The 26215-nt window shown below is 45.2% G+C and overlaps 1 protein-coding gene across 1 annotated transcript; it reads left to right on the top strand.

Annotated features, from left to right (window-relative positions):
* The first annotated feature begins 5388 nt into the window (after positions 1 to 5388).
* DNASE1L3 (deoxyribonuclease 1L3) lies at positions 5389 to 22737 on the top strand. The gene is made up of 8 exons (XM_010968324.3): positions 5389 to 5764; positions 8431 to 8519; positions 11719 to 11808; positions 12383 to 12495; positions 15008 to 15120; positions 17703 to 17860; positions 20961 to 21057; positions 21368 to 22737. The coding sequence occupies exons 1-8, from the start codon at positions 5624 to 5626 to the stop codon at positions 21488 to 21490; spliced, it is 924 nt and encodes a 307-aa protein (XP_010966626.1). The 5' UTR covers positions 5389 to 5623; the 3' UTR covers positions 21491 to 22737.
* Positions 22738 to 26215: the final 3478 nt, after the last annotated feature.

The raw sequence follows: 26215 nt of genomic DNA on the forward strand, positions 1-26215 counted from the left end.
GCAGTGGCCAGTGGGAAGGGGTGGGCCGGGGGCTCCAACAGCATTATTGGACCTGCAACCTTTTAACTTAGAAGCCTCATGAAGAGGTCAGGGTGAAAAGCGTTGTGATGCGCGAAGAGACTAAGTACTGAGAAGCTGTTTTCAAGGGGCAAAGAAGTTGAATTTGGCTCCCCGGGAAAGGAGCAGTGTTCACTGCCAGCCAGAAGAGGGCGCTGTTTTCTCCCATGTCATCTTTGACCAACAGGCTTTCCCCTACCAAAAGTGGTGAGTGGTTTCACAGATCTGCAGATCCCAGGGACAGGATTAATTGAATGAGGCAGGGTCGTGAAAATGCAGGGTTGGATCTTGTCTTTAAGATTTTAATACTATGTTCACTATGGTTATTTCTGCATTAACTTGAATAATTATTCAAAATATTGCATAAAATATTATTTATCTTGATTACTGAGTTGTTTGGCACCTCCTTAAAATTTGTGCCTGAGGCCAGTGCCTCATTTGCCTCACCCTAGTCCCACCCTGGCAGATCTAACCCACCAATTGCAACATCACCAGGTCAGAGTTTGCAATTGATCAGGAGAGGTCTGAAGTTAATGGGCCATTTGGTACTTACGAAGAGGTCTGGCAAAGGGAATTAATCCTGAGAACCTGAATTCCTGCCTTTGATGTCACTTCATAGTCTACAGCTGGGGCCTGACTTTTTATGTCTAAGCCTCAATTTTCTCATCTGTAAAATGGAGATGGCAGTCCCTTCTTTTCACAGTTTATTCTGGAGATAGCATATCACCCCAACTGAGTACCCTTAAGGGCCACTGTGCTGAGTCTGCCCTTTAGTTGTAAACTGACTAAATCTTCACAGCTCTACCATGTAAGAGCTATTATTATTTCCATTTTTAAAAGTGAGGAAATGGGCACAGAGAAGTTTAGATGCTTGCCTGAGGTTGAACAGCCATAAGTGGAAGCACGTATGCTTTAACCTCCACAACAACATCCTTAGCATGGGGTGATCTCCACCCTCGTAGGGGCATTTGGCAATTATTGGAGACATTTTTGGTTGCCATGACTGGGGGGTGCTACTGGCATCTAGTGGGTAGAGGCCAAGAATGCTGCTAACCCTCCTACAATGCAGAGGCAGTCCCTGTAACACAGAATTATCTTGCCCCAAATGTCATCAGTGCTGAGAGTGAAAAGCCTGCTCCATGCTCTGCTCCTGAGGTCAGAGAGTTCTGTAAGAACTTAGCACTCAGTGCTCCGTGAAAGGCAGATGTTATGTAGTGGTTGCTGTTATCATTTCTTTTGTCTCAGTGGCCTGGAGTCTCCCTTGGTTATCCAGGGACCTGAGTTCCATGGCTAACCTCCCAGGGTGGTTGAGAAACTAGGCTCTTGAGTCAGAGCATCTTATCAGACATGCAATAATGATTTATTGAGCACTTGCTATGTGTCCAGTCCTGTCCTGGGCAGCACAGACACACACAGGTGACCTTGTCCCACAGAGCTGTCTTGGGGGGGTGGGGAGTTGGGTGAGGACAGACATTAGACAACACACAGCTCATAGATGATAATACATTGTGTGTGATACATGCCATGAAGCAAATACCTGGGCTCCATGAAAGAGAATAAGAGGGAAGCCCATTAGGGGCTGAGGGGGGCCAGCAAGAGAGTGGCATTTTAGCTGAGACTCAGAGGTGGGAGGAAGAGCCCTGCAGGTGGAGGGAACAGCTGTGCACAGGCCCTGAGGTGGGAACTGAAAGCCACGCAGTGTGAGGGGAGGCCAGTGGGGAGGGTTGGAAGGGGTGAGAAGCGGATGTGACCTTGAAGAGGTGGGTAGGTGGAGGCCACAATTAAGAGTTTGGTCTCTGTATCAAATAAAGAGCTTTTGAAGGTTCTAGTTGAGCAGTGACTACCTTCAGAGAGCAACCTGCTTGAGGTCCAGACACAGCCCCACTGTGTGGAAGATCCTGTGTGAGGTCAAAACCAGAGCCTGCTTCATCAGCTGGAAACCATCATACAAAGGTAAGGTCTGTCACAATTACGCAACCTTAAATAATGCTCCTTGCCTGCCTCAAATCCCAAGCTGGTTTTGAAACTTAATGACTGGAGTAATTTGCATACATTATGAGATTACTGCCAGGGCTCACTCCCTACTAGATAGGGAGCGGCATCAGTCACTGGAAACACCTGTTTGTCATGCGACTCATCCCCTGCCAACAGTGGGAACCTTCCTACAGGCCCCTTGTTTCTTCCTGCTGCTCTTGGGTAACTCAGCCTGTGGCACTGTCACTCCCCTGGAATCCCCACCTTGCCTTCCTCCAATTCTGAGGCGTGCCTTGGCCCTCACTGATTCCTGTCCCACCAGTGCCAGTGGTGAACGGCCGTGGCTGCCGATGGTGTCTGGGGTCATGCATCTCAACTCCTGACTCTCAAGCCTGCCCATTCAGATGACATGCATGGGACTCTTCAGTAGGGACTTATCAATAAGGACGAGAGCTTAAGGCTTTGAGTGAATGTGACTGTCCCTGCTCAATCAGGATGGTTCCCAAGGTGGACGTTTTGCTCAGGATACTAAAAGGAACTGTATGAAGAAAAGGGTCTCATGGGCAATAAATTCAGGACACACTTTCAACATAGCTAAGTGGCTTTATGGCAGGACTTCTCAGAACATTTCCTATGCTAATGTGCACTGTAAGTCTCCAAGAAGGATAGATATTTACCCTTTGCTTCAGGAGTGTTAGGAAGTACATGCCCAGGAAATGTCATTCATAGTCACTAAATGGCAGAAGGAAGGACACCTCAGAGTGTTCAGTGTGGGTCAGGCCAGTGCCTGTCTTTCCTTCCAGGCTCCAGGATTCTGGAAGAGACTATCTCAAACTCCCAATTCCCAACACTGGAGTCCAACAGAAGGAGGAGCAGAGGGTTTCTGCGGTCCCTGGGCCACCAGTGCAGCCTAGTTGCTTCAACTCCTCCACAGTTATCAGCGACTCCTGGGGCTGGGAGAGAGCTGCCTTTGGCCCAGTTGGCACAGAAAGACATATCGCATGGGCACGGGCATTGTTTAAACTGCCTAAAAGAATAAAAGCTTTTTAGCACTTCTTTCTTTTTAATTACTAAACAAGTATATCAAGTATATGTTTTTGTTAAAAAAAATCAAACAATACTCAAGTGTAAACAGTAAAAAGTGGAAGTCTTCTTTTATCTCCCTCTCCTCTTTGTGCCCAGGTTTCTTATTGAGGTTTTGGTGTGCCTGGTTTGGTGGGGGAAAAGGCTGGTCTGGAGTCAGAGGGACTGGGATCGAATCCCAGCTCTGCCACATGCTAGCCATGGATCTTTGGGCACAAGCCTCAGTTTGCTCATCTGCAAAATGGAGGGACCACAGTAAGAGCCTAGGGGAGTGCTGAAGTGAGATGAAAGAGAAAGCACTTAGTGAAGCCTCTCCACTTAGTTAGATTCACTTAAATTTGACTCTGAGGATTTTACTTTCAGAATCCAGGTACTTTTTTTTTTTTTTTTGAGTCCAGCTCCATGCAATGAGTATGCTAATTACAGAATGGGGTCAATCTCTGCTGTCTATTCACATGATTTTTTTTGAAGTCCTTAAGAGCTGATTCTATATTTAGAGGTCCCTTTACTTTTCAAATTAATATTCAAATCATCAAAGTTAAAAATTCAAAAACATTAATTGGCTTTTTCATTCTATAGGTTAGATTATTTTTGATGCTTGGAATTAAAACCTTTCCCAGGATCCTGGCAGGGTAGTTATTGCCTTAGAAAATGTCATGCTTTTAAGTTCAGTTATAAAAGTTCTTATTCTTTTTATAAGTCCAGCTAGGATTACCAGATAAAATACAGGATGACCAATTAAATTTGAATTATTTAAAATTATCTAAAATCAAATTTACCTAGTGCTGTGTATTTTTATTTGCTAAATCAGGCAACCCTACATCCAGCAAACTTAAATAATTACCTTTAAGGGGTTATGGGCCTATTTACAAACATTTTAAACTTATTTCATAAATTTATTATTCCTATTTCCTTGTAAACTTCTTCAGGTGTCTGAACTAACAAAAAAAGCCACCCTTTTAATAATAAATAATTCTAAATCTGATAAACGTATAAAACATTGTTAACTCCAAATTCTTACAAACGTTAGAGAACAGTAAAGAAATGTAGTGAGGTTTAAAGTTATAAATCTAAATAGAGTCCCTCAATTGTACATTTTATGTTGGAGCTGCAATATTGCCAATTTTAACAGGCCAAAATCTGTCATATGTTACAAGGTCATAAAATACCAAGTAAGTACAAATTCCTTTTTGAAAGACACAAAAAATGTGTACTATACTTAATTCTCAATCTTCCTCTGGTTAGAAGACACCCACTCACCAGGGAATACAATCACTACCAGCTTTCACCAGATTTAACCAGGCTTGAGGCCTGGGCTATGGACAGCAGGGAGATTCATATCCCCCCAAGCTCAGGAAACCATTATTTCCTTCCATGTACTATTTGGGATTATCTCCTTAGAATGCCTGCCACTGGTGCTTAGCCAGAGAGTCTTGCCAGGATGCTGACGGATGTATGCTGGTGATATTTGCACGCTTTTCCCCGTGGCTATGGCCACACGCCCATCACTTCAAGAGGGGGTGGTCCAAAGATCCTAACGCTGGCTTCAAGTTATTCACATTACCTCCCCTCTTCACAGAATTTCCTTGCCGAAGTTTGCAAATCCTGCCCAGGTTTATAACTTGATTGGATTTTGAATTTCTTTTGCCTTTCAGATCTTCCTGTCCTCCTGCCCAAATCTCTAAAAGCCATTTTACTTGGACTGAAATCCTACAATTCTTGCAAAACCTTCCTTTTTCAAGGCCACACAACTCTCACGTACATTAAATAATATCAGGTTGAAGCATGGCTCTCTCCAGGGGCTTAACTGCCTTTTTGCCCTTTACGTCCACGGATATTTGACTGACCCATCAGCAGACAAGCAGTTGCTTTTCCTAGCAACACACTGCTAGTATTTCGTGTGTTAAATTATACACAGTAAAACTTGCCTAAAAAACTATGGAATTCAAACTAGACTTGACCTTAATTATGCCCATTAGGGTACTTAGTGAGCTGGAATCTGGGTGTGTCCAGGGACAGCTAGCTGTCAAATCCCAGTGATGGCAGAAAGCTTGGCAGAATTTCCCACTGCCCCCTGCTTCCTTGTCCTCCCTTCAGAAGGCTCCATCACCCCAGATGCCCTCTGGGGTGGACCACTTCCGAGTTCACCCATTTTCAGGAAAAGGTACATGGTACGCAACCACAGGAGGATGACCAGATGTCACAGCTGGCTTCCGGCTGGTTAAGAGCAACTTTGCAGAGGTTAGTGCCTAGATTAAACTGACCAGTTTCCTCACCAGAGTGACAAAAACAAGCGCTCCTAAAAAACTAGCTCATTTCCTTCATTTCCTTGGGGAATAAAACCCCATGATCTTCAGTTCCTCAGAGAAGTGAAAGTAGCAACAAGGAATCCAGTCATTCCTGTTATCTGCAGGCTTTACAAGTCAGCCACTCCTGAGGAGGTGGCAGGGAGCCTGCTCTCCAGACACTGCTGTCCTCTCTCCAAGCCCTGAAGCCAGAGGCATCCAGGATGGCTCAGCTGCTGGCGTCCCTGCTGCTGCTCCTCCTCTCCATCCACAGTGCCCTGGCCCTGAGGATCTGCTCCTTCAATGTGAGGTCCTTTGGGGAATCCAAGAAGGCAAACTGTAACGCCATGGATGTCATTGTGAAGGTGAGCCCCCATCCCTGTCGGAAGGATCACTGGGCACCCCTCATGCTCTCTCTATAACTTTCAGACTTTAAGAAACTTGGGAGGAATGTAACTGATGTTAGTCTCTTAGGCAAAGGTAGTCTTCTCTCCCTACCCCTCTTCTTTTCTTCCTCCTTCTCCCCCGACCCCACCTCAAGCCACCAAACATTTTTCCCAATTCTGATTTTTCTCTCCACTTAGATAAGCCTTTCCTTGGGTAATATGACCAATGTCTTAGGACTCTGTTCACATTCTTCTGGAGTCAACTGACTCTCTTTATCCTGCAGGTTAATTTACTTTTGATACTGGAGCCGAAACCTTTCCCAGGACTCTGGGTGTTATTACTTTAGAAAACCCCAGAGGCACCAGGTTCTGGTGGGAACACCAGGAATCCTGGCTTCATATTCTACCTGGCAGCCAGAGAGCCAGTTCCCAAAGTTCCTTCTCCTCCCTGAGCCTCCAGGGCCTTTCTGTAAGATGGACCTTACACAACCTGGTTGGCATCACAGGGTTACTGTGAAAATGTGATGGGTCGACAATAAGAGCTAACAGTTACGAAGTTTCCACTAAGCCCGCACTGCTAGACACTGTGTTGGCCGGGCACTTTATATAAGACAACTCAATTAAATTGTGTTAAATAAACTATGATCACCCCTGCCATGTCTTAAATATTGGCCATCATCTCCTCAACCACAATTCCTTCCTCATCAAGCAGTTTTCTTTTTTAAAATAACACTTTAAATTTTTTAATTACAGAGGTATAATTTTTCAATTATAAACTTATAATTTATAAATTAATTTTATTAAATTAAAATAGTCATTATGGACTATCATGAAAATACAGAAACATAAATAAGTATCCTATCACTTGAAGATAACAGTTGTTCACATTTGGGTAACTTTGTTATGGGCATTTTTCTATGCAAAAATAAATACATAAATCTACATCTATTTTGCAGCATAGAGACACCCATACCCAGTTTTGCATTCTGTTTTTATATGAGAAGTATTTCACGTGTTTTTAATATTCTTTTAAAACATGACTTTTAATGCTGGATAATGCTTTACTCTGTGTTTGCAACATGTTTCATTGAATGTTTTCCTCTTTGGGGACGCTTAGATTGTTTCCAATGTTTTTGTTGTAATGCATCTTCCTCTTTGATCTACACAAGTACTACTACTACTAGTAATTTGTTGTGTGCCTCCTATATGGCTGGCACGAAGTATCCATTTGTTCTCCAGCAACACTGTGAGGGAATCATTATCCTAATTCACAGACGAGGAAACCAAGGTGCCAAGTAATAGGTACCCTTTTACAACGGAAGACATTCCTAAAAGTGGGAAAATTAGACCAAAGGATAAATGCATTTTTAAAGGCTTTTGATTCATATTCTAAAATGCCTTCCAGACAGGTCTGACAGTGGTAAGTGACCAATGTCTTAGGACTGGCCGGGTGAGCAGCAGACCCATCGATTGCAAGCCGACTGATAGGAGGATCCAGACTCGGACAGCCTTCCTCCTCCGACACTACACAGGTGCATCCCCAGCCCCCAGGACTTCTTAAAGGCTATACAAGCCAGTGCTGGTGGCTCTCTCCACAAAGCCCTCCTTGGAGAGGAAACTGGAACGTGTATGTGTTCTGGAAAAAAGACCAGTAGCATAGTCCTCCTCTCCACGTCTTTAGAGGCTGTGTGAGAAGATAAAATTAACCTTGACCGACAAATTCCGTGGCACTAAGCCCACTGAAACCCACTACACAGAAAGATCCCTGTGGTCTCTAGTGGGTGTCGGCTTGGTCTGCACCCTGGGCTCCAGGTTACTGCTCATCCTGAAGGAGACTCTCCTGCATCCTTTACCCACTGAGCTCCTTCTCACCTCTCAGGGCCTGTTCTCTGTGGAGACTTTCCTGATTCTCAGGGCTGATGTGATCAATTATTCCTCAACACACCCACAGCTCTGGCTTTTATTCAGCACAAATTTTATTTGCCTTTTATTGTAGCTAGTTCTTCCCACTCAGCTCTCTCACTGATAGTGATTCTTTGAGGGCCGGACCGTAGTTTAACAGTTTAGTCTGGTGCAGTCCAGTACACCTCAGTTCAAGTCCTGGCTCTACCGCCTATATCGGCAATGTGACTTTAAACTAGTTACTCAATCACTCCAAGCTTGGTTTCCTTCTACGCTTAATGGACTAAAAATCATAGTCTCATAGGGTTGATGAGGCTTAGAGTAGACTCACAACAAATGTTAGCTCTTACACTTATCATCATAATTATACCTCTTTTTTTCTGCAGTATCCAGCTTGGTACCTTTCACTTACTAAGGACTTCGTAAAAATTTATTATTATTATTATGTAATTATTCAACCAAAACCAAGAGGTTGTGACAGTGGGCTCTGGACCTGGGTTGCCAAGGTCACATTCTGCCTGGACCACTTTAGCTGGGTGACTTTAGATAGTATCTCAGAACCTCAGGCTCTTTGTCTTTAAAATGGACACAACAGTAGTAATTACATCAGGGAGTCCATCATTTGTTTCAAAGAAATTAATTACTTTAACAAAGCATCCAACTTAAAACATGGTAAGTGCCCAATAAAGTTTTCATTATTTGTAGTAAGTGGCCTCACATGGCCGGGAACTCCCTCTCTGCAGGTCATCAAACGCTGTGACATCATGCTCCTGATGGAAATCAAGGACAACAACAACAGGATCTGCCCCGAGCTGAAGGAGAGGCTGAACGGGTAAGGACAGGGGCCTGGACCCTCTGCCGGCTCACAGCCAAGAGCAGGGGCATCCAAAAACTCCCAGGGAACTGAAACTAGTGTGAGAGCTAGCACTGGCCCAGACCACCAGGTCACGTGGACAACACTGCCAGACTTCTGACTCTATTAACCATGGTCCCAAGAACTTTCAACCAGCTGGTTTTAATATGATAAAGTGAAAGAGGGAAACAGGTGAGGAGTCAGGACAGAGAGAAATGAAAGAAAGAGACTAGAAGCTGAGCTGAGAAGTACTGTTACCAAGAAAAGACTGAGTGCAAATGTGAAATCATGATATACCCAAAGGATGGAATATTTTGTAGCCATTAACAGTCCTATTTACTACAGAATAGGTTAGAGCTAAATATTCCAGCATGGAAAGACAGCTGCAGTGTATCAAAATACACAAGTTCAAAACTGTAGGTAAAAGAGCCCATTTCAGTGATCACACTACATTACATAGGAATAAGGGCGTACTTGAGTTTGCGTGGGTATAAAAGAAAGACAGGAAGGATGTGCTCAAACTGTTAACAGTGGTTACTTCTGTGCGGTGGGGGTGGGTATGAGAGGAGGACCACTGCGGAAGGGGTTGTGAAGAAATGGGGAACGTTTGCTTTTTATTTTATATACTCTGTATGATCTGAATACTTTACAAAAAGTCTGAATTGATTTTACAAATTGAAAATTTTTAAATTCATGTCCTCAAAATAGTTTAAAATTATATCAGGTTACATTTATGATTTCTAGTCTATCTCAAAGAATAATCACCCCAGAGTGAGTTAAAAATGCAAATTTGGGGTCCCTGTCTACTTATTCTGAGGCACCCTAATTTTTAAAAACTTCTAATGTAACCTTTCTTTCGTAGATATAAAATTAAACAATAGAGTATACAATATGTACCAAAGAATTCAATTATGTAGAAAAGCAAACCAAAACAAAAAGCATAAAAGATTCAAAGGCAGTGAAACAAAATGTGGACAGTGGCTACATCAGAGTACAAATTTACAAGGAATTTAATGTGATTTCTTCTACATTTTTTCTGTATTTTCCAAATTTTCTACAACGAGGATATTACACTTCCTCTTCCCTTTTCTCATGAAATATTTTAAACAAACTTAAAAGCACAGAGGAAATGGTAACAAACAGCCATGTATCTCCCACTCAGACTGAATAAACAGTGATATCTGGCCATTATTACACTTTTATAAATAGGAAAACTCCTGTTGTTTTTTAGAAATAAATGGTCAATCCAGCCTTCTTAGGCCTGGGTAGAACAGCCTTGGCGCTCTCCTTTGCACAGAGAGCCCCTTGGGCTGACCCCACCACCCCTCTCAGGTCTCAGTTGCTCATCTGAAAATGTGGGCTGGCAGCTGAGGGTCACCTTTTTAGCCTTGCAGGTCTTCTGTTTCTGGGTCTGCTCTCCACAGTGACAGAGGGAGTGCAGCCCAGAGGTTAGGCACCAACGCTCAGCTCAGATTATCTGGGTTTGGATTCTGGCTCTGCCATGACCTTGGGCAAGTTACTGAATCTCTTTGTACCTCATTTGCTGTCTATAAATGGAGCTAATAATAGAACCCATCTTCCTAGGGTGTGGTGATAATTAAATTAAATTGTGTGTGTAAGTGGTTGAGCTGTGCCAGGCATGTACAGTGGTCACTGAGTGCTGGGGATGTCCATTACTAGTAAAAGAAAGGGAACTGTAATGGAGGTGATGGTCCAAAGGGCCACAGTAACAGCTACTGTTGACACCCTAACTATACCATAGATGCCAGGCATCCTGTTAATCAATTTACATGAGTCATTCATTTACTCCTCACAACAATTCTGTAGAGTAGGTACCATTATTACCTCTTTTATAGCTGATGGAACTGAGGCACAGAGAGGGGGAATCTGCCTAAGGTCACCCAGCCAGTAAATGGCCAAACCTACCTTTGCACCTGGGTTGTGTCTGACTCCAAAGCCAGTGGTCTATTCTGAGCCTCCTCAGCCTTCCTTGGAGTGGCCCCAGCCAGTTTTCAGAAGTGTGGGGGACTGAGAGGACAGGGAGGCTCCAGGCACCTGCCCACAGTTGGTCTGGTTTAAGTCCTCCCACCCAGAGTGGTCTTGGTTCTCTCCAATCTCCCTAGACTGTGCCATGGACTCCAGGCTGAGCCAGGCCTGTTTGTCCCCTAATTCCCTGTAAGACAGGAGGGGCCTTAGTCACCTCACAGCTGAGTCACTGCAAGCAGTCTGCCAACCCAGGATTTGGCAGGCTAGATTCAAAACAGGGCCAGCCTTCCCAAACTAGAAGCCCAGAAGAAGTTCCCACTCCTGGGGCCCCCGTGGCCTGATCTGCCTTAGAATATGATTCCCAGGAATTTCCGTAGGGTCTAAGTTGGCCCCTAAAGACCCCTCTGCTTTTTTCCAACTGAACCTGAGAATATGCCATAGCTTAGCCATGCCCCAGATCTTTTCATAGGCAGCATGGTAAAATCGCGTCAGGCTCTGCCCAGGGTAGAGTACTCAGCAGGTTTGGCTAACACACCTGAGAGTCCAGTTTCTTTGATAAAGGTGAGGAGTAGGATTAGTGGAACTTCATGGCTGTGTCCTCAGCCTCCAGGACAGAAACAATAGCTGATTTGGAAACACAGTTTCAGGACTCATGAGAAAATGCCTGGGGATTTTTGGAGCAAGAGAGAATGCCCAACAAAAACGTAACAAGGAATCCTGTACATGATAAACGCTCCGCAGTGGTGCGGGGACAGGGTGACCTGATGAGGTTTACTCCACCAGGAAGTATGACGTGCAGCCCAGCCATGGGCCAGAATGGGGTTTGGGGCTGATTGTGGCCTGAATCTTTTACAGTTTCAATGGTCTCCCATAAAAGCAAGCCAATGCAGGTGTGTTTGGGGGATGAGTAGGGTCTGAGTTCAAATCCCAGCTTTGTACTTGCAAACTCTAAAGAGTGGGTAACACTAGTACCCACCTTATAAAGATAAGAAATAATGGCTGTAAAGATCCTGCCAGATATCACATTCCCAGTCAATGGTGGCCCTTCTTATAAGACTCAAAGGTTATGATGAACAGTAGCCCTTTGACATGATGCCATTGGAGATATGGAGGCGGACTGGAGGGAGGGGAACCTATGCAGTAGAGGAATGTTTACTCTTAAGATGCAATGTCAAATCTTTATGTTCCCTAGAAATTCAAGAAGAAGCATAACATACAACTATGTGATTAGCTCTCGGCTTGGAAGAAATACATATAAAGAACAATATGCCTTTCTCTACAAGTAAGTATAAATTATGCTTCCTAGAAAATGGCTCACTTATCAGTTATGACTGTGAATAGAATCAAAACGCGTATCTTTTCTTTAAAACCAAATCTGGATCTCTAACCGGTTCCCAATATTGATCAAAATAATTGCTGTCAAAATTGGGGCTGATGCAAAGCATGAACGCTTTAAAACAACTCTGTTGGCTGACTTAGTGACCACCTGGTCAGGAAGGTCAAGAGTTTCCTATTCTTCACGGTCAAGTCCTGGCTAGGGATGGAAACCTAAGTTGCCCAGCGTGGCGGGCTCTGGGACTTCATATTCTTGTTTTCTTCCTACTAGTAATCTGTTTTAAGATTGACCTTTAACTCGTGAGGTTCCCCGGATAACTAGTACTGCTCAGATCTTCAGCTCCCGGAAGGCCCTGTCCATTGAGAAGAACTGACTGAGCCTTGTTCTCAGGCAAGAGACCCCTTTCAGCCTTGAGCCTGCACAGGAGGCCAACAAAGCTGTGGGACCCTACATCTCAGCTTCTTGAAAGAAGTAAGAAGAAAGCCAACTCATCTGAGAGGGCTTCCTTTTTTTCTTCCAGGGAAAAGCTAGTGTCTGTGAAGGACAGCTACCTCTACCACGACTATCAGGATGGAGACACAGATGTATTTTCCAGGGAGCCCTTTGTGGTCTGGTTCCAGTCACCCTACACTGGTGAGATCCACAGACCCCTCGCACCCATCATCTTCCCAGCGATTCTATGAATGGGCAGCCGCCCTGTGTGTGAGTTGTGATCCCGGGGTTTATGCAGCATCTGTAGAGAGGAACTAGGCTTGAAAAAACATAATATTTAATGTAGAGGATGCAAGTATAGTTTGTTGACACCAGACTGGCTTCTCAGAATGCCATGACTCAAGACTTCCTCAGCCCAGAACCCACTTTCTGGAATCAATAACTTTACTCTCTTTGGAGCATTTAGGCTGATGGAAATTATTTACAGAACTCCTTTAGTCCTAATCAAGTACAGCTATTCCTTTATTTGAAAAACCCGAGCAATGGCTAGCAAAGGTGGACCCCCAACCCAGAGTCGCACTCTCCCTCCAGTAACCACAGAGCAAGTTTCTCCACAGACTGAGGGTAGAGGAAAAAATCCAAACAATTGCACCCTGAGCTCTGACAACAATAGTGCTTGTATCAATCACTAACAATTATTGATCCCTTATTAGTGCCAGGTTCCTATAATCTCTGCAACACCCTACAAGGTAGGAACTAGGATTATGTCCAGTTTACACTGGAGGAAATTGAGGTTCAAAAAGGTGGAGTCACTTATCCAAGTTCATCAACGACTGAAGTGGATAAGCCAGGGCTGTAACCCAAGCTGCCATCTCGGGAGCCCACACTCTTAACCACCATGAAATACTCAATGAAAGTCAAGGATTAATTTGACTTGTAGATTGGAACTATATAGAATCAAATGCTTTTTCAGTACCCACTACATGCCAGGCTCTGGGCATGAGATGAGAGAGACAAGGTCCCTACCCTTGTGAAGTTACATTGTAATAGGAGAGACAGATAATTACCAAATGAATGTATGCAGAGCTGTATGTAAGAGCAGTTACATCTATACTACACAAATATTAATATCTTGAACTATGAAGCTAACTATTTCTGTAGAAGGCTAATTAGCTGAGGGGCAGAGTATTTCAGAAAAACAAACATGGGAGAATGGTGGGAAATTCCCAGTAGGAAATAAAAAACAAGAAGGACTGGGGGCTACTGAGGTCAAGAAATGCCTTTCAGAGACCATGTTCAGTAATCTTTGTCATGCATACGATTCACATTTGGCTGACATGGGCAGTGTTAGGAGAGTCCCCTTTCCCCTAAATGATTATCTCTTCTCCAAGGAGTCTTCAGCCTCAGTGAACTGCTGAACAAACCTGTTTACTGGGAGCTTTCCCCCTTCCCTGCCTGCCCCCACAGCCACCCCGCTGGGATGGCACCCCAGCTGTGCCTCATTTGGAGTCCTCTCTTGTATAAGGAAAGCTCTTTATGTCCTCTCTGTTTGGGATTAAAGATGAAGGGATAGCCATTCATCCATCTTTTCTTTCCTTCCTTCCTTCATTCATGTATTCAATCAACAAACATTTCTGAGCACCGCCAATGTGGTGCTAGGTACTAGAGCCAAGAGGGTGAACAAGACAGACAAGCCTGCCCTCATAGAGCTTAGGTTCAGGTGAGCCAAACAAAGAAGTAAAGCAGGTAGTTTCAGAGCGTGAAAGCCGTAAGCAGGGTTCACTGGATAGTTGGATAAGGGGCCCACCTTAGATGGGCCACCAGAGATGGTTCCTTGGAAGTGACAGTGGGCTGAAACCTGAGGAAGTCAGTCACAGACGGTTGGGGGAAGGGCATTCCAGAGGGAGGGCACGATGAACACACATCTCAGAGGTGGGAAAGGAGTTGGGGTATTTAGGGGACCAAAAAGAGGTTCGGGAGTGGAGAGGAGTGAGGGGGAAAGTGAGAGACAGGCTGCTGAACCAGGGTGGGGTCCTGGAGACAGGCTGCCAGTCCCCACTGTGGGACTGAGAAGTGACCACCCAACAGCCCCCAGCTGCTGAGTAGGAGTGGGGACCCAGGCCCAGAATGAGAGAAAGCCCAAGGAGGAGGCATTCAGAATGCCAGGGTCGCCCACATCCCCTAGCTCAGGCTCTCTCAGTCCCTCCTGATGGGGGAGGTTTTCAGACAGACACTCTAGAAAGAACCACTTTCTTTTTTAAATGACTTCTTCAGTTTTTTTTTTTTTTTTTTTTCCTGATTACAAAAGGAGTATAAACTGACAAGGCTCAATTTTTTTTTTTTAATTAGAAAAAACTTTTTTTCTTAGCACAAATGCCAAACAGGCTTATTATTTTCAAAAATAGAAAATACAGGGTTTTTTTTAATGAGAAAATAAAAACACCCACAATGCCAGCAAGGAACACTGTCTACTAGCTTTCTCTTAGCCATGAAGGGCGAGTGGGAGAAAAGAGGCTTTCGTGTGCTGGAAATAGCGGCCTAATGACCCCAAGATCATTCAAATCTCAGCCACTGGCTAGGCCCCCCGGTAATGAGGGGGTCTGAGATGACACAGTCCATGCCTTCTAAGGAGACAGCCTTGTTCCCCTCAAGCAATGTTTATGGAACCTCAACAGAGGAAATGTGTGACCTCTGCCTCTTTCCTGTTCCTCAGCTGTCAAGGACTTCGTGATTGTCCCCTTGCACACCACCCCTGAGACATCCGTTAAGGAGATTGATGAACTGGCCGATGTCTATATGGATGTGAAACGTCACTGGAAGGCAGAGGTAATGACCCTCTGTGTCTGCTGAATTCCCAGCTAGTGGGGGCAGAATCTGGCCCCTGAGAGGGACCCTGAGAAGGACGAGCGACTCCGAAGGGAGGTCAGGCACAGACCACCACCACTTTACAGCTTCATTTTAGGCCTTTCCTCGGCCCTAAATATCCTCTTTGCTAATCTGCCTGGGTACCGCCCATGTGGGTCTTGGGAACTCCTACACTGCTCCACTAATAATGGCGGCCAAAATTCACTGAGCAAATGAATAGCTGGTGCTGGGCACCATGCTGAGGCTAGACATGGACAAGTTTATTTCATCCTCCCAAGAACCCCTTGAGAGAACTACTTTGATCATTCTACTTTGAAGTTGAGAACAGTGAGACAGAGAGGTCAGGAGTCTTTAAGTTTCAAGTGACAGAATCTCCAACTAGCTCATGAAAGGGAAGACTAACGTACTGGTTCAGGCACAGCTGGATCCAGAGCTCAGGTAAAGTAATCTGGGCTTATCTTGTCTCTCTTTCTCTCTCCATCTCTTGGCCCTCCTTTCCTCTGAGTGGACTCCTTTCTCAGGCTGCTTCCACCTTTGGGATGGCAAGATAGCTACCAGCAGCTTCCAGACCAAGTGACAAGTTTTCTTTTCCACAATGCCATAAATACCCTGGGGTTGGCTCTGATTGGGTCATATGTCCATCCCTGAACCAAGCACTGTGATCAGCTGGTTGAGATGCTCTGACTGGTTAAGTCTCTGTCAGTTCCACCCCAACCTCATGGACTAAAGTGGAGGAGGGAGATAGTTTTCCAAAGAAATGAGGGGTGCTACTCTCACAGAAGGGGAATACATCCACCATCTCTCTTGGCATCAACTATTTCCTCATCTGGAAAACAGGAGTGCTACCTCCTGTGGCTGTGAGGGTCTGCGAAAGCTCCTGGTGAAATAGAAGTGCTCCAGAGGGCTCTTCCTCATTCCTCTCTCTCCTTTTGAGATATGACTCCAGTGATCTCCCTTCCTCCTCCTCAGTTCTGCTGCTCAAAGTGCAATATTAGTCAAGTAAGGTGTGAACACAGAGCTGGGACATGGAGCACACAAAGGGTGTTTTTCATTGTTCCTAAAACTATAAATTCCATTCATTCATTCAGCAAGAATTTACTGAGCATCTGTTAAATGCCAGGTACTGGGGGGGGGGCATGAGTGGCACAAAAATGAACAAGAGGGGAAATTCTTGTGCTGAGGGGCCTTCAGTAAGGCTGACTGGGATTCAGCTCTTGACTTCACTACTTGAACGTCCAAGCTGAGTAGCCTTGAACAGGTCACTAGATCCCTCTATCCTGTTTCCAGAGGCGTCAAAGGTCCCTTCTACCTCCTAGTGTTTATTGTGAGATTTAAATTAAACTTTATAAAAATACTTAACGCTGGGCCTGGTACACTGTGAATGCTCCATAAATCACGCCTATATTAATAGAAGCTGGTGGATACTCGGGTTAAGGATGACATCCTGTCCTCAACCGTGTCCAGCAATCTCAGGGAAAACCATGATACCCAAGGTCAAAGTAAAATGTTTTTGAAGAAAACTCTAAAGTCAGCAACAGCCCCAAACAATAGCACAAACCAGGAAATCTGTGTTTCCTCCAGACTGAGAAATATTACAATTCTGTTCCAAGAGCCCTGCAGGGAAAAACACTTCTAAGACCGGTTCTGATGGTGGACAGCGCACTCTGTCACCCCCTCCTTTTAAGACTCTTCCCACTTCCACAATAGGCAAACTTTCCATGGGAGCAAGTTCCCAACTTCAACACAACAGGAGAGAAAGAGCAGGGTCAAAGGAGTCAAATACACCACCCTGTTCATTTTTCCTGCTTGGAAACAAAAGTTGTTGACTCATTCACACGTTTATCCCCTACAGGAGTTTAAGCCAGAGACAAAAGATGTGAGGGAATAAATCAGCCAGACTCTTTTATCCCCACCTAAATTGGCGTGCCGAATTAGAGAGACTTGGTGACTAAGGACAGGAAGGAGCAGCCACAGCAAACACTCTACTTCCCATTAAAAACATCCTTCCTTGTCATACTCACCTGTCAAATATTCAGCAGAACTGTGACTCAGTTTTGAACTGTGACCTCTTCTTTTAAAAAGCGAAAAGAAACTAGGACCCTGTTTGATAGGGCTGCCTTAACAAAGTACTAAAAACGAGGTGGCTTAAACGGCAGAAATTTATATCCTCACGGTTCTGGAGCTGGATGTTTGAGATGAAGGTGGCAGCAGGGTTTGGTTCTTCTGAGGCCCCTCTCCTTGGTCTTCCCTGTGTGTGTGTCTGTGTCCTAATATCTTTTTATGAGGACACGTGGCACATGGGATTAGAGGCCACCCATATAACCTCATTTTACCTGAATCAGCTCTTTAAAGGTCATCTGCAAATACAGTCACATTCTGAGGTGCTGGGGGGTTAGAACGTATGAATTTGGGGGAACAGAATTCAGCCCACAACAGAACCCACTGTTTACTGGATGTGGGAAGTGGAGTCATTGCTGGCAGTTCTGAGTCAAAGCATTAGACAGCAATGCCTACAGGTGATGGTTTTGAATCTTGTCCTTCAGAATTTCATTTTCATGGGTGACTTCAATGCTGGCTGCAGCTACGTCCCCAAGAAAGCCTGGAAGAACATCCGGCTAAGGACTGACCCCAGGTTCATTTGGCTGATTGGGGACCAAGAGGACACCACGGTCAAGGAGAGCACAAACTGTGCATATGACAGGTAGGAAGCATCTGCCAGATCACTGTTGGCCCATATAGTGCTTGGCGTGCATTTGAACAGGCGGCTCCCTCTGGGCACATGAAGCTCTTGACTTGGAGAACTGAGCCAATTAGAATTTAGGGCCCTCCACTGGGTACTTTGTGCAACATACAAACTGCATGGCCATATAGGTGGCCCTGAGCACTGCAGCTCAGCAGTAGCAAGTGCAGGCTTTGGTGTCAGACAGGCCTGGGTTCAGATCCTACCACTTAATATGTCGGGGACCAAAAGACTTAAGCTCTCTGCATCTGTTTCCTTCCTTGTAAAAGGTAGACTGTAATAGTGCCTCACTCTTGGGTAAACAATGAGAACTAGAGTAACATGTATAACTTCTAACACAATGTCTGCCTTACGGTAAGTGCTCAGTACATTCAATGGCTCTTGAGTCCATCACAAAGTCATACTATTATTTATTCATTCAATCCCCTATCTCTGGGCATTAGGTTATTATCAAGGGTTTGCTACTAAAAGCACTGCTGAAACAAACATTCTAAGCATGGGCTTTGGGCATATATTTATGATTTCCTCAGGGTAAGAGTCTAAAAATTAGACCAGTTAGTGCAGAGAAATTTACACTTCTAGTGCTTTTGCTACACATTTCTAAATGCAAATGTTTACATTCAAATAATAGTGTTCTCTGGTATTTGTAAAATCTCTCTGGGGGTTTTCAATCAGCTTTCAATTTTGCTCCTTAAGTCAGGAGGGAGGGGCTGGGGGGAACTAAAGCATGTGAATGTTCACGATTTGCACAGCCACAGAGGAGACCACAGGCAGGGAAGTTCCTAGGAGCTCTGTTTCCACGAGTAGCCACTGATCCTCAAGCTCAGCCTGCTGCTGAGGAAGCGTGAGATTGCCATCTGCAAGAGGACAGCTCTCATTTCTCTAGTTTTGAGTTCTGATTTTCATTTCCATCCCATGACCTCCTTTGTTCCTTGTGGAGCCTTCAGGGCTGGGGCGTCCTTTGCAGACATCATCACTCCCCAAAGTGGAAACAGCCCTAGTACCAGGGAAAGCAGAATCAAGGTGGGAAGTTACAGGAGACTGAGCTTCCCAGGTGCCTGCCCCTTCCCTCCCATTTTGAGGGGCTGTAGCAAAGCTGGCTGGAGATGGCCACTCACCCACTTGCACATGCCAGCTGTGTGGCCTTGGGCAGGGCAAGTCCCTTCTGCAGCTCCATTCTTCATTCTTGGCAAAGGAGAGGGATGCGATCAAAAGAAATGGAGCAGAACAGTGACTTACAGAGAAAGATGGATTAGGTGGAGTGGGGCAATAGGTTAAAAAAGGTGTTTACTAAAGGGACCTTGGTTTTCCACACTTGCACGCCAAAGGATGGCGGGATCACAGTGTTCTTTTTTGACATTTCTTATTTTCTTGCTCTGAATTTTCTATGTTTTCCATAACATCATGTATCTTTTATGGTCTATAAAAAAGCATATAAACATTAAATAGGAGGAGTAAGATAAAATGGTCTTAATTCCAGTCTTTGTTCTATGTGCAAATATTTATTGCACAACTTCCATGTGCTGAGTGCTGGGGGAGCTGAGTGTGATCAGGAGACTTGCCCACACACATAACTAGAAGTCTGAAATGGGGGAGCCCTAACTATGCTGTTCTTGACTCTCTGGGTCTGAAAGGATGGCTTCAACTGAAATCTCCAACTGAATGTGAAGAGTTTACTTATGGAGTTGAGTTCAAAGTTAACCAGGTGGCGTTGGTGGCAAACAAAGGAAACCAAATCAGCCGGCTGGAATCAGGGAAAGCTCAGTGGATGGTCACGAGCTAGCAGTCTGTCTCATGTCACCATTCTTTGGCCAGACAGTTGGGGCCATGTAGACCCAATTGCACCCCACACTTGGGATACACTGAGTCCGTTTCCCAAACTCATTTAACCACAATGTTCCCATTTTTTGTCACTGCTGCAAAGCAACTGGAATATGGTTTTTCTCTATATTTGTCTTTAAATCCATCCATTTCTGATATAAATTAATTTTTAAAGAAAATCTCACAATACTAAGGTAAGAAAACAGCATTATTTGCCATAAATCAAAAACAATGGTAAAAATAAACCCAGTGAAAACTGAACAATGTGAAGTTGTGCCTTAATTCTCTTGCCTGCAGAATGCTCTCTCTCGGTCAAAATGGGAGCTTAGGGAGGCGTTAAAGATAAACCTGAACCTTTCTCCATAACTGAATCAGAAAAAGTGAAAATAACTGCAAATGGAACCATATTTTTAGTACACAAGCCACTGCTATCTGCTGTGATGTCCATGTCTCTTCTACTGCCAGGGCTACCTGCCAGAGGACACTGTCCTGCTGCCACAGGCCACAGCAGGGCTGAGCCTGTTTCCCAGTGGTAGGCACTGTCCTGAGGCTCACACTGTCAGTGGGAGGAAAAACTTCCCCCAACCCCTCTTGAGTTCTTGTGTCTGGACTAATCATAAAATTGACACAGACTGATTAACAGGAGAAAAAGAAACAAATCTTGTGCACATGGAGGTCTCAGAGAAATGGAACCTAAGAAGTGTTCAAAGTTGGCAGCTTTTATACTTTTTAGATGAAGAAACAATAAATTTGTGAACAACTGACAGGAAAAGGAACTCAGGTTTGGGGCCCTCAATTAGTGAAGAATCTAAACAGAATCTGCGCTTGGGGTAGTAAATTAAAGAGGTAACAAGGTTTGTTTATACAGGCTTCTTGCCCTGAATTCCCTATCTTTGCAGATAAGGGTATCTGTCCTTTCTTCTACCTCCAAAGGCAGGGAGACTGCACCTTTCACAGGGAAGATCTATTTCCTGCTTTCAGGGAGCCAGAAAGAAAAGTCAGAGCATTCTTCCTGCATTGGCTGTTCATTTTAAGTAACTTTAATTCAAAATAATCAATATGCCATTGTGGCATATTTTGGGGTGGCCTTCCCTGAGCCCTAACACAAGCTAAAACCAGGCCTGGACTCCTGAACACCACATGAAAGGGCCAGTTTGCTTAGTCCATTCAAACAGGAAGCCTGGACTGATCTCAGAAATCAACAGGGTGGATTAACGTGACTATCTTCCCTCTCCCCCAGGATTGTGCTTAGAGGACAAGAGATTGTCAGCTCTGTCGTTCCCAAATCAAACAGCACCTTTGACTTCCAGAAAGCTTACAGGCTGACTGAAGAGGAGGTATGGCTGTCATCTTGTCTTTTTGTGCCACCGCCCTGGGAAGATGGGTTGGTGTCACTGAGTAGGGGTTCAGGCCACCACTGGAGATAAGACACTGGGCCACTGGACCTTGAGTCTCAAAGCCTATGATTCTGTAACTTGAGGACCTGCCCAAATTTCTGACTGAACTTGTCCAGGGACAATGCTCCAGTGCATACTCTGCTGGGTGGCTTGGGCATTTCGTCCTGGGCCTCCCTGAGCCTGAATTTGTTCATCACTAAAATGAGAGTGTCTCCTAATTCCCAAAGCTATCTCCCTTTTCTCTCTGCAGGCCTTGGATGTCAGCGACCACTTTCCAGTTGAATTTAAGCTTCAATCTTCAAGGTTCTTAACCAACAGCAAAAAAACTTTCTCTTCAAACAAGAAAAAAAAAGCCAGTCGCACCTACATATAAAGGTGCCACCCGATTAACCATTTCTTGCCTCTAAATAAAGCAGCTCTAACAGGTATGAACTGTTCCCGGCGCTTGGGAAACAAGCCTGGCCCAGCCGCTTTCATTTTTCAACTTGAATCTAATCCCGCTTGAGCCAAATTGGGAGGAATATCTTCCATTTTCTCGTTTAGTCTCAAACCTCCCTGGCATTGCCTGAAAGGAAACTGGGGACCTTCATGTCCTGAGCTAGAGCCCCATTAGCTGTCACTGACACTGCTCAACCTCCGAGAGAGGCCACAGGAGGAGGAACAGTGGCTTTCCATCTCCCTGAGGGCGTCCTGTTCCGCCAGAAATGACCAGAAACACCAACAACACCAAGGCCTCAACTACACCCATGATTTGGGCAATGAACTGCTTTAGGAACCTGGCCCTCCTGTGTGAAGCCAGGTCACCATCACATCTGGCAGGGACAAAGAATAAAGACCACTCCCACTGGTCTCCCTGCCTCCAAATAGTCCTCCAACCCAGCCAGCCCAGTAAGCACCAGTGTCATCCTTTGAAATTCCAATCTGACCACAGCCTACCCCATTCCCACACCCTTCTTTTAAATCCTTCAGGAGCTTCTGTCACCACCTGGAGTTTAGGTGTTTAGGCACCCACCCAGGTCGCTGTTACCTGGCCTGTCATGTCAGCCTTACCTTTGTCCCACAGTGCACTTTATGCCCAGCAGAATGGCCCCTTCCCCAAGTGCCCCAAATTCTCCCTTCTTCTGGACTTCGGCTCAGCCCATCCCAAAGCCTGAGCTAAGAGCCCCTGGCCCCACCCAAACGTATGCCATACCCCTATTGTGACATTCACCACGTTGTATTCGTCACCAAGGCCACTATTTGGGCTCCTTGGGGAACTTGGTAGGACAAACGCCCAGCTGGCTGGCAGGGACTGGAGGATTTTGTTATCTTTCTACAACTAAAGACTTGCAGAGGAGTCCAGCAGAGAGGCACCATTTTACCTGTATCCATGGTGACCATTTTTGTTTGTTTTGCTTTGTTTTCCCTTACATTGCTTCTTTGTTCAAGTAGTACATGAACAGGACTAAATCTGCAAGCAGTACCAAGGAATAAGCAGTGACAAGGAATGCTGCACCCTGGCCCCCTATCCCTGGTTTCCTGTCTCAGAAGCAACTCCTTTTACCAGCTTACATATTCTTACAGAGTCTGCATAAATAAGCACCAAACGTATCCTTGAGAAATACAGAGTTTAGCATACAATGTGTGTGGTCCTACTTCCTGCTGAGTTTCCTAAATATACCAAGGACTATGTGAGTTTGATATAAGAAAAAGAGACTATAAGCCTGATTTTTGAAACTTGGTTACATCTGACTAAGGGAATAAAATCAACTGGTCCCTGCTTTAAACGGGAGAAATCATTTTCCCCAAACATCCAATTAACCTCAGAGGTCTTGTTGGAATTTGTAGGGGTACAGCAAGGCTGTAAAGCTTCTGTCACCCCTTCTTTCAAGCAGAGCTCACTGTCCCGGAAAACTTCCAGTTTCCAAGCTCCAAAATGATTAAGCAGGCAATTCATAAATGAGCTTATTTTGGAGGAGAGGATCATCCTTTTGCCCCAAAGGCCAGCGACATGGCTGGGACATGAGCCCTGTGCTGGGCGAGAGAGGCAGGGGAGGTGGACTAGACACTAAGTGAGCCTGTCCATGGCTCTGTTCTGGCCCTGCCACCCTGCGGCCTCCTTGGCGACAAGACATCTCTCTCTCCCTGGATTGGAGCAGCTTGTGGGAGCCACAGGCATCAGCCAGCTCTCATTCTGGGAAAATTCTGCTGGGCAAGAGGGGACGCAGTGAGGCTTCTTCTCACTGGCTGCAACTCAGAGCCACAGACATCCTCCCGCCTCTCTGGGTCACCTGACCTGGCTAGGACAAGGAGGTCCCATGGTTGTTGGGGGAAGGGGGATGTACCCTGGTTCTATGCACTCTTCCACCTTTGGCTTTGTCCAGAGGGTCTGAAATCTCAGGGGACCTGTTAACATGCTGATTCCCAGGGCCCAGGACCCCTGGAGTCTGTCTCTGGAGGTCTGGGGTTGGGTCTCTGAACTTACATTTCCAACAAGCTCCTAGGTGATCTGAGGACCAGATTTTTCTTTCATTAACTACTTACTGAGGCCCAGATTTTGAACCCACTCTCATAGCCCTCCTCAGTGAGAAAAGGTGTAGCATGGTGTAGGGGACAGGTTCACTTTGAAGCCATACTCTGTTCCACCTCCTAGCTGTGAGACCTTGAGTAGGTCACTATCCATAAGTTTCCTTACGTATAATATGGGAATAAAAAGAGAATCAGCCTCCTAGGTGAAGTTTAAATAATAGAATGCACATAAAACACTGACTATGTGCCTGACACCTAGTAAGCCTTCAACAAAAGACTTTCTCCATCAAAGGGTAGGCCACTTAAGCCTTTGGGTAGATATGACTCTCAATTATTTAGAATGAGTTATTGCCACACAAGGAATCAGGCCCAATTCCCATTTCTTTATCACTCGTCACTCAAGTATTTTGGCAAGTGAGTCTTGAGAAATGGAGATGCCCCTACTTCCAGTCCTTGTTATTTTCTCTTCCTCATCAACACCCTCTTCCTGCCTCAGACAGACACACTCCCAGTGCCCTTCATCCTGTTGGTTGGTGGGGGGCGGGGGGGTAGGGAGCTCCTCCAGTTCCACAGTCCTGGCTCCCGTTTCTCCCTTGGGTTGGAGAAGAAAAGTATAAACGGCACTGCCAGACCAGGAGAGGAAAAGGTGACAAACTGGAGGTCACATCCCTCCTTCCTCCCAGAAGGAGAAAAGGCACCTCGCCAGCGGGGTGTGTGGGTGAGAGGGTCACACCTGTATCAGCCACCAAGTCTCTCCATCGAGGCTTCCACTTAATGGCCCTGAAAGCAGAGGCCACAGTGAGGAGCCAGTGTTCCCAAGTCACCTCCCCACATGGCACGTCTCGAAGAAGGAGTAGGTAACCACAGTCCCAATGGACTCTGGCAACAGTAGCTTCAAGCTTTAGGGAAGCTATGAAAGTAAGTAAAACTAAGGGAATTTCAAGGAAACAAGGATGTGCATGCATGCACACATGTACCTGTACATGTACACACACACACACACACACACACACACACACACACACACTCGATTCTTCTGAAAAAGTGGGTTGGGAAACAGCGAGTGCCCTGAATGGAACACTAGATGAAGGATGGCTTGGCTCCCCAGGCTTCACGGGGCCAAGGGCAAAGGGGGCTGCCCTCGTCCAAGTCACCAACTCTTTCTTTGTTGACATCTGCACCTTCCTCACTTCTGCCCTTGCCCCCTACAATCTGCTCTCAACAACCAGGGTGTGCTTCATAAAATGCAAATGTCATTCTATCTCCACCCCTGCCTCAAACCCTCAATGGCTCCCCATTTATTTCCGGATAAAGACCCATGTCCTCCTCCCACAATCCACTGCACCCTTCTTTTCCAACCCTGCCAGGCAGAATGGTTCCCACAAGGAAGGGGGGCAAGAACAAGAAGGGCTGGTCGCCATCATCAAGGTGGTGACTGGAGAATACACTATCAACATTCACAAGCACATCCACGGAGTGGGTTTCAAGAAGCATGCGCCTTGGGCACTCAAAGAAATTCAGAAATTTGCCATGAAGGAGATGGGAACTCCAGATGTGCGCATTGACACAAGGCTCAACAAAGCTGTCTGGGCCAAAGGAATAAGGCATGTCCCAAACCATATCCATCTGCGGTTGTCCAGAAAAGTAATGAAGACGAAGACTCACCAAACAAGCTCTATACATTGGTTACCTATGTACTTCTCATTACTTTCAAAAATCTACAGTTAATGTGCATGAGAATTAACTGCTGATTGTCTAGAAATAAAGTTCTAGAACCAAAAAAAAAAAAAAAAAAGAGAGAGACCCAAGTGCTTACAAAGCCCTGAATCTCTTGGCTTTCACTTACCTTTCAAACTCCATTTTCAACCATCTGTATACTCTATAGCCACATCACCACTTAGTTCCGTTCTTCACGCTTCTCCAGCCTCTGGGCCTTTTCACATGCTATTTTGCCTCCTCCTGGATCATTCTTTTCCTCCTTCCCTTAGCAAACTTCTCATTCTTCAAAATTCAGTGTAAATGTCGCTCAGTCAAGAAGCCCTTCCCTTACCTGCTCTCTCTAGTCTATTTTGGGACCCCTAGTCACACCTTCCCAGGCTGCCCTGTGTGTCCCCTTCCTAGCTCTCATCATATGTGTAATTATTTGTCCAATGTCTATTCCTTGTCCCCAGCCTACAACCTCTATGAGGGCAGAGCTGGGTCTTCTTAGTCACTGCGCAATACATTTTTGTGGAATTAATTATACTCAGGGGGTACTAGCATGTCATCTTGGGGTAAAGAACAACAGCCTTTACAGAGTTAACCTTTAAAAAAATATTTGAGCAAAAGGTAGTAGACACTAGGTAGTAGAATTGTTATAATTTTTCTTTTAGAAATCCTTGCAGGTGGAAACCCCTAACTTACAAAGTTAGGGAGTCATTTTTGCTAGGACAGGTTACAGATTAAAAAAAATTAACCGTGCCCTCCAGTGTATTGGCAGTTTCTCAAAGAACATTTGAAGGATAAAATGGAAGGGCACCAGGGACACAAGAACTAAAACCTTAAAATCCAACTAAAGGTAAAATCTCACCGTGGTCCGCCCTCCTGCCTC

The sequence above is a fragment of the Camelus bactrianus genome, chromosome 17 (genome assembly GCF_048773025.1).
Source record: "Camelus bactrianus isolate YW-2024 breed Bactrian camel chromosome 17, ASM4877302v1, whole genome shotgun sequence".
Taxonomy (NCBI): domain Eukaryota; kingdom Metazoa; phylum Chordata; class Mammalia; order Artiodactyla; family Camelidae; genus Camelus; species Camelus bactrianus.

Excerpts from the sequence above, each read along its gene's own strand:
- DNASE1L3 (XM_010968324.3), top strand. The coding sequence starts at position 5,624 with ATGGCTCAGCTGCTGGCGTCCCTGCTGCTGCTCCTCCTCTCCATCCAC. Across the intron at positions 12,496-15,007 it reads GTTCCAGTCACCCTACACTG|CTGTCAAGGACTTCGTGATT; the intron begins GTGAGATCCACA and ends CCTGTTCCTCAG. Across the intron at positions 15,121-17,702 it reads AACGTCACTGGAAGGCAGAG|AATTTCATTTTCATGGGTGA; the intron begins GTAATGACCCTC and ends CTTGTCCTTCAG.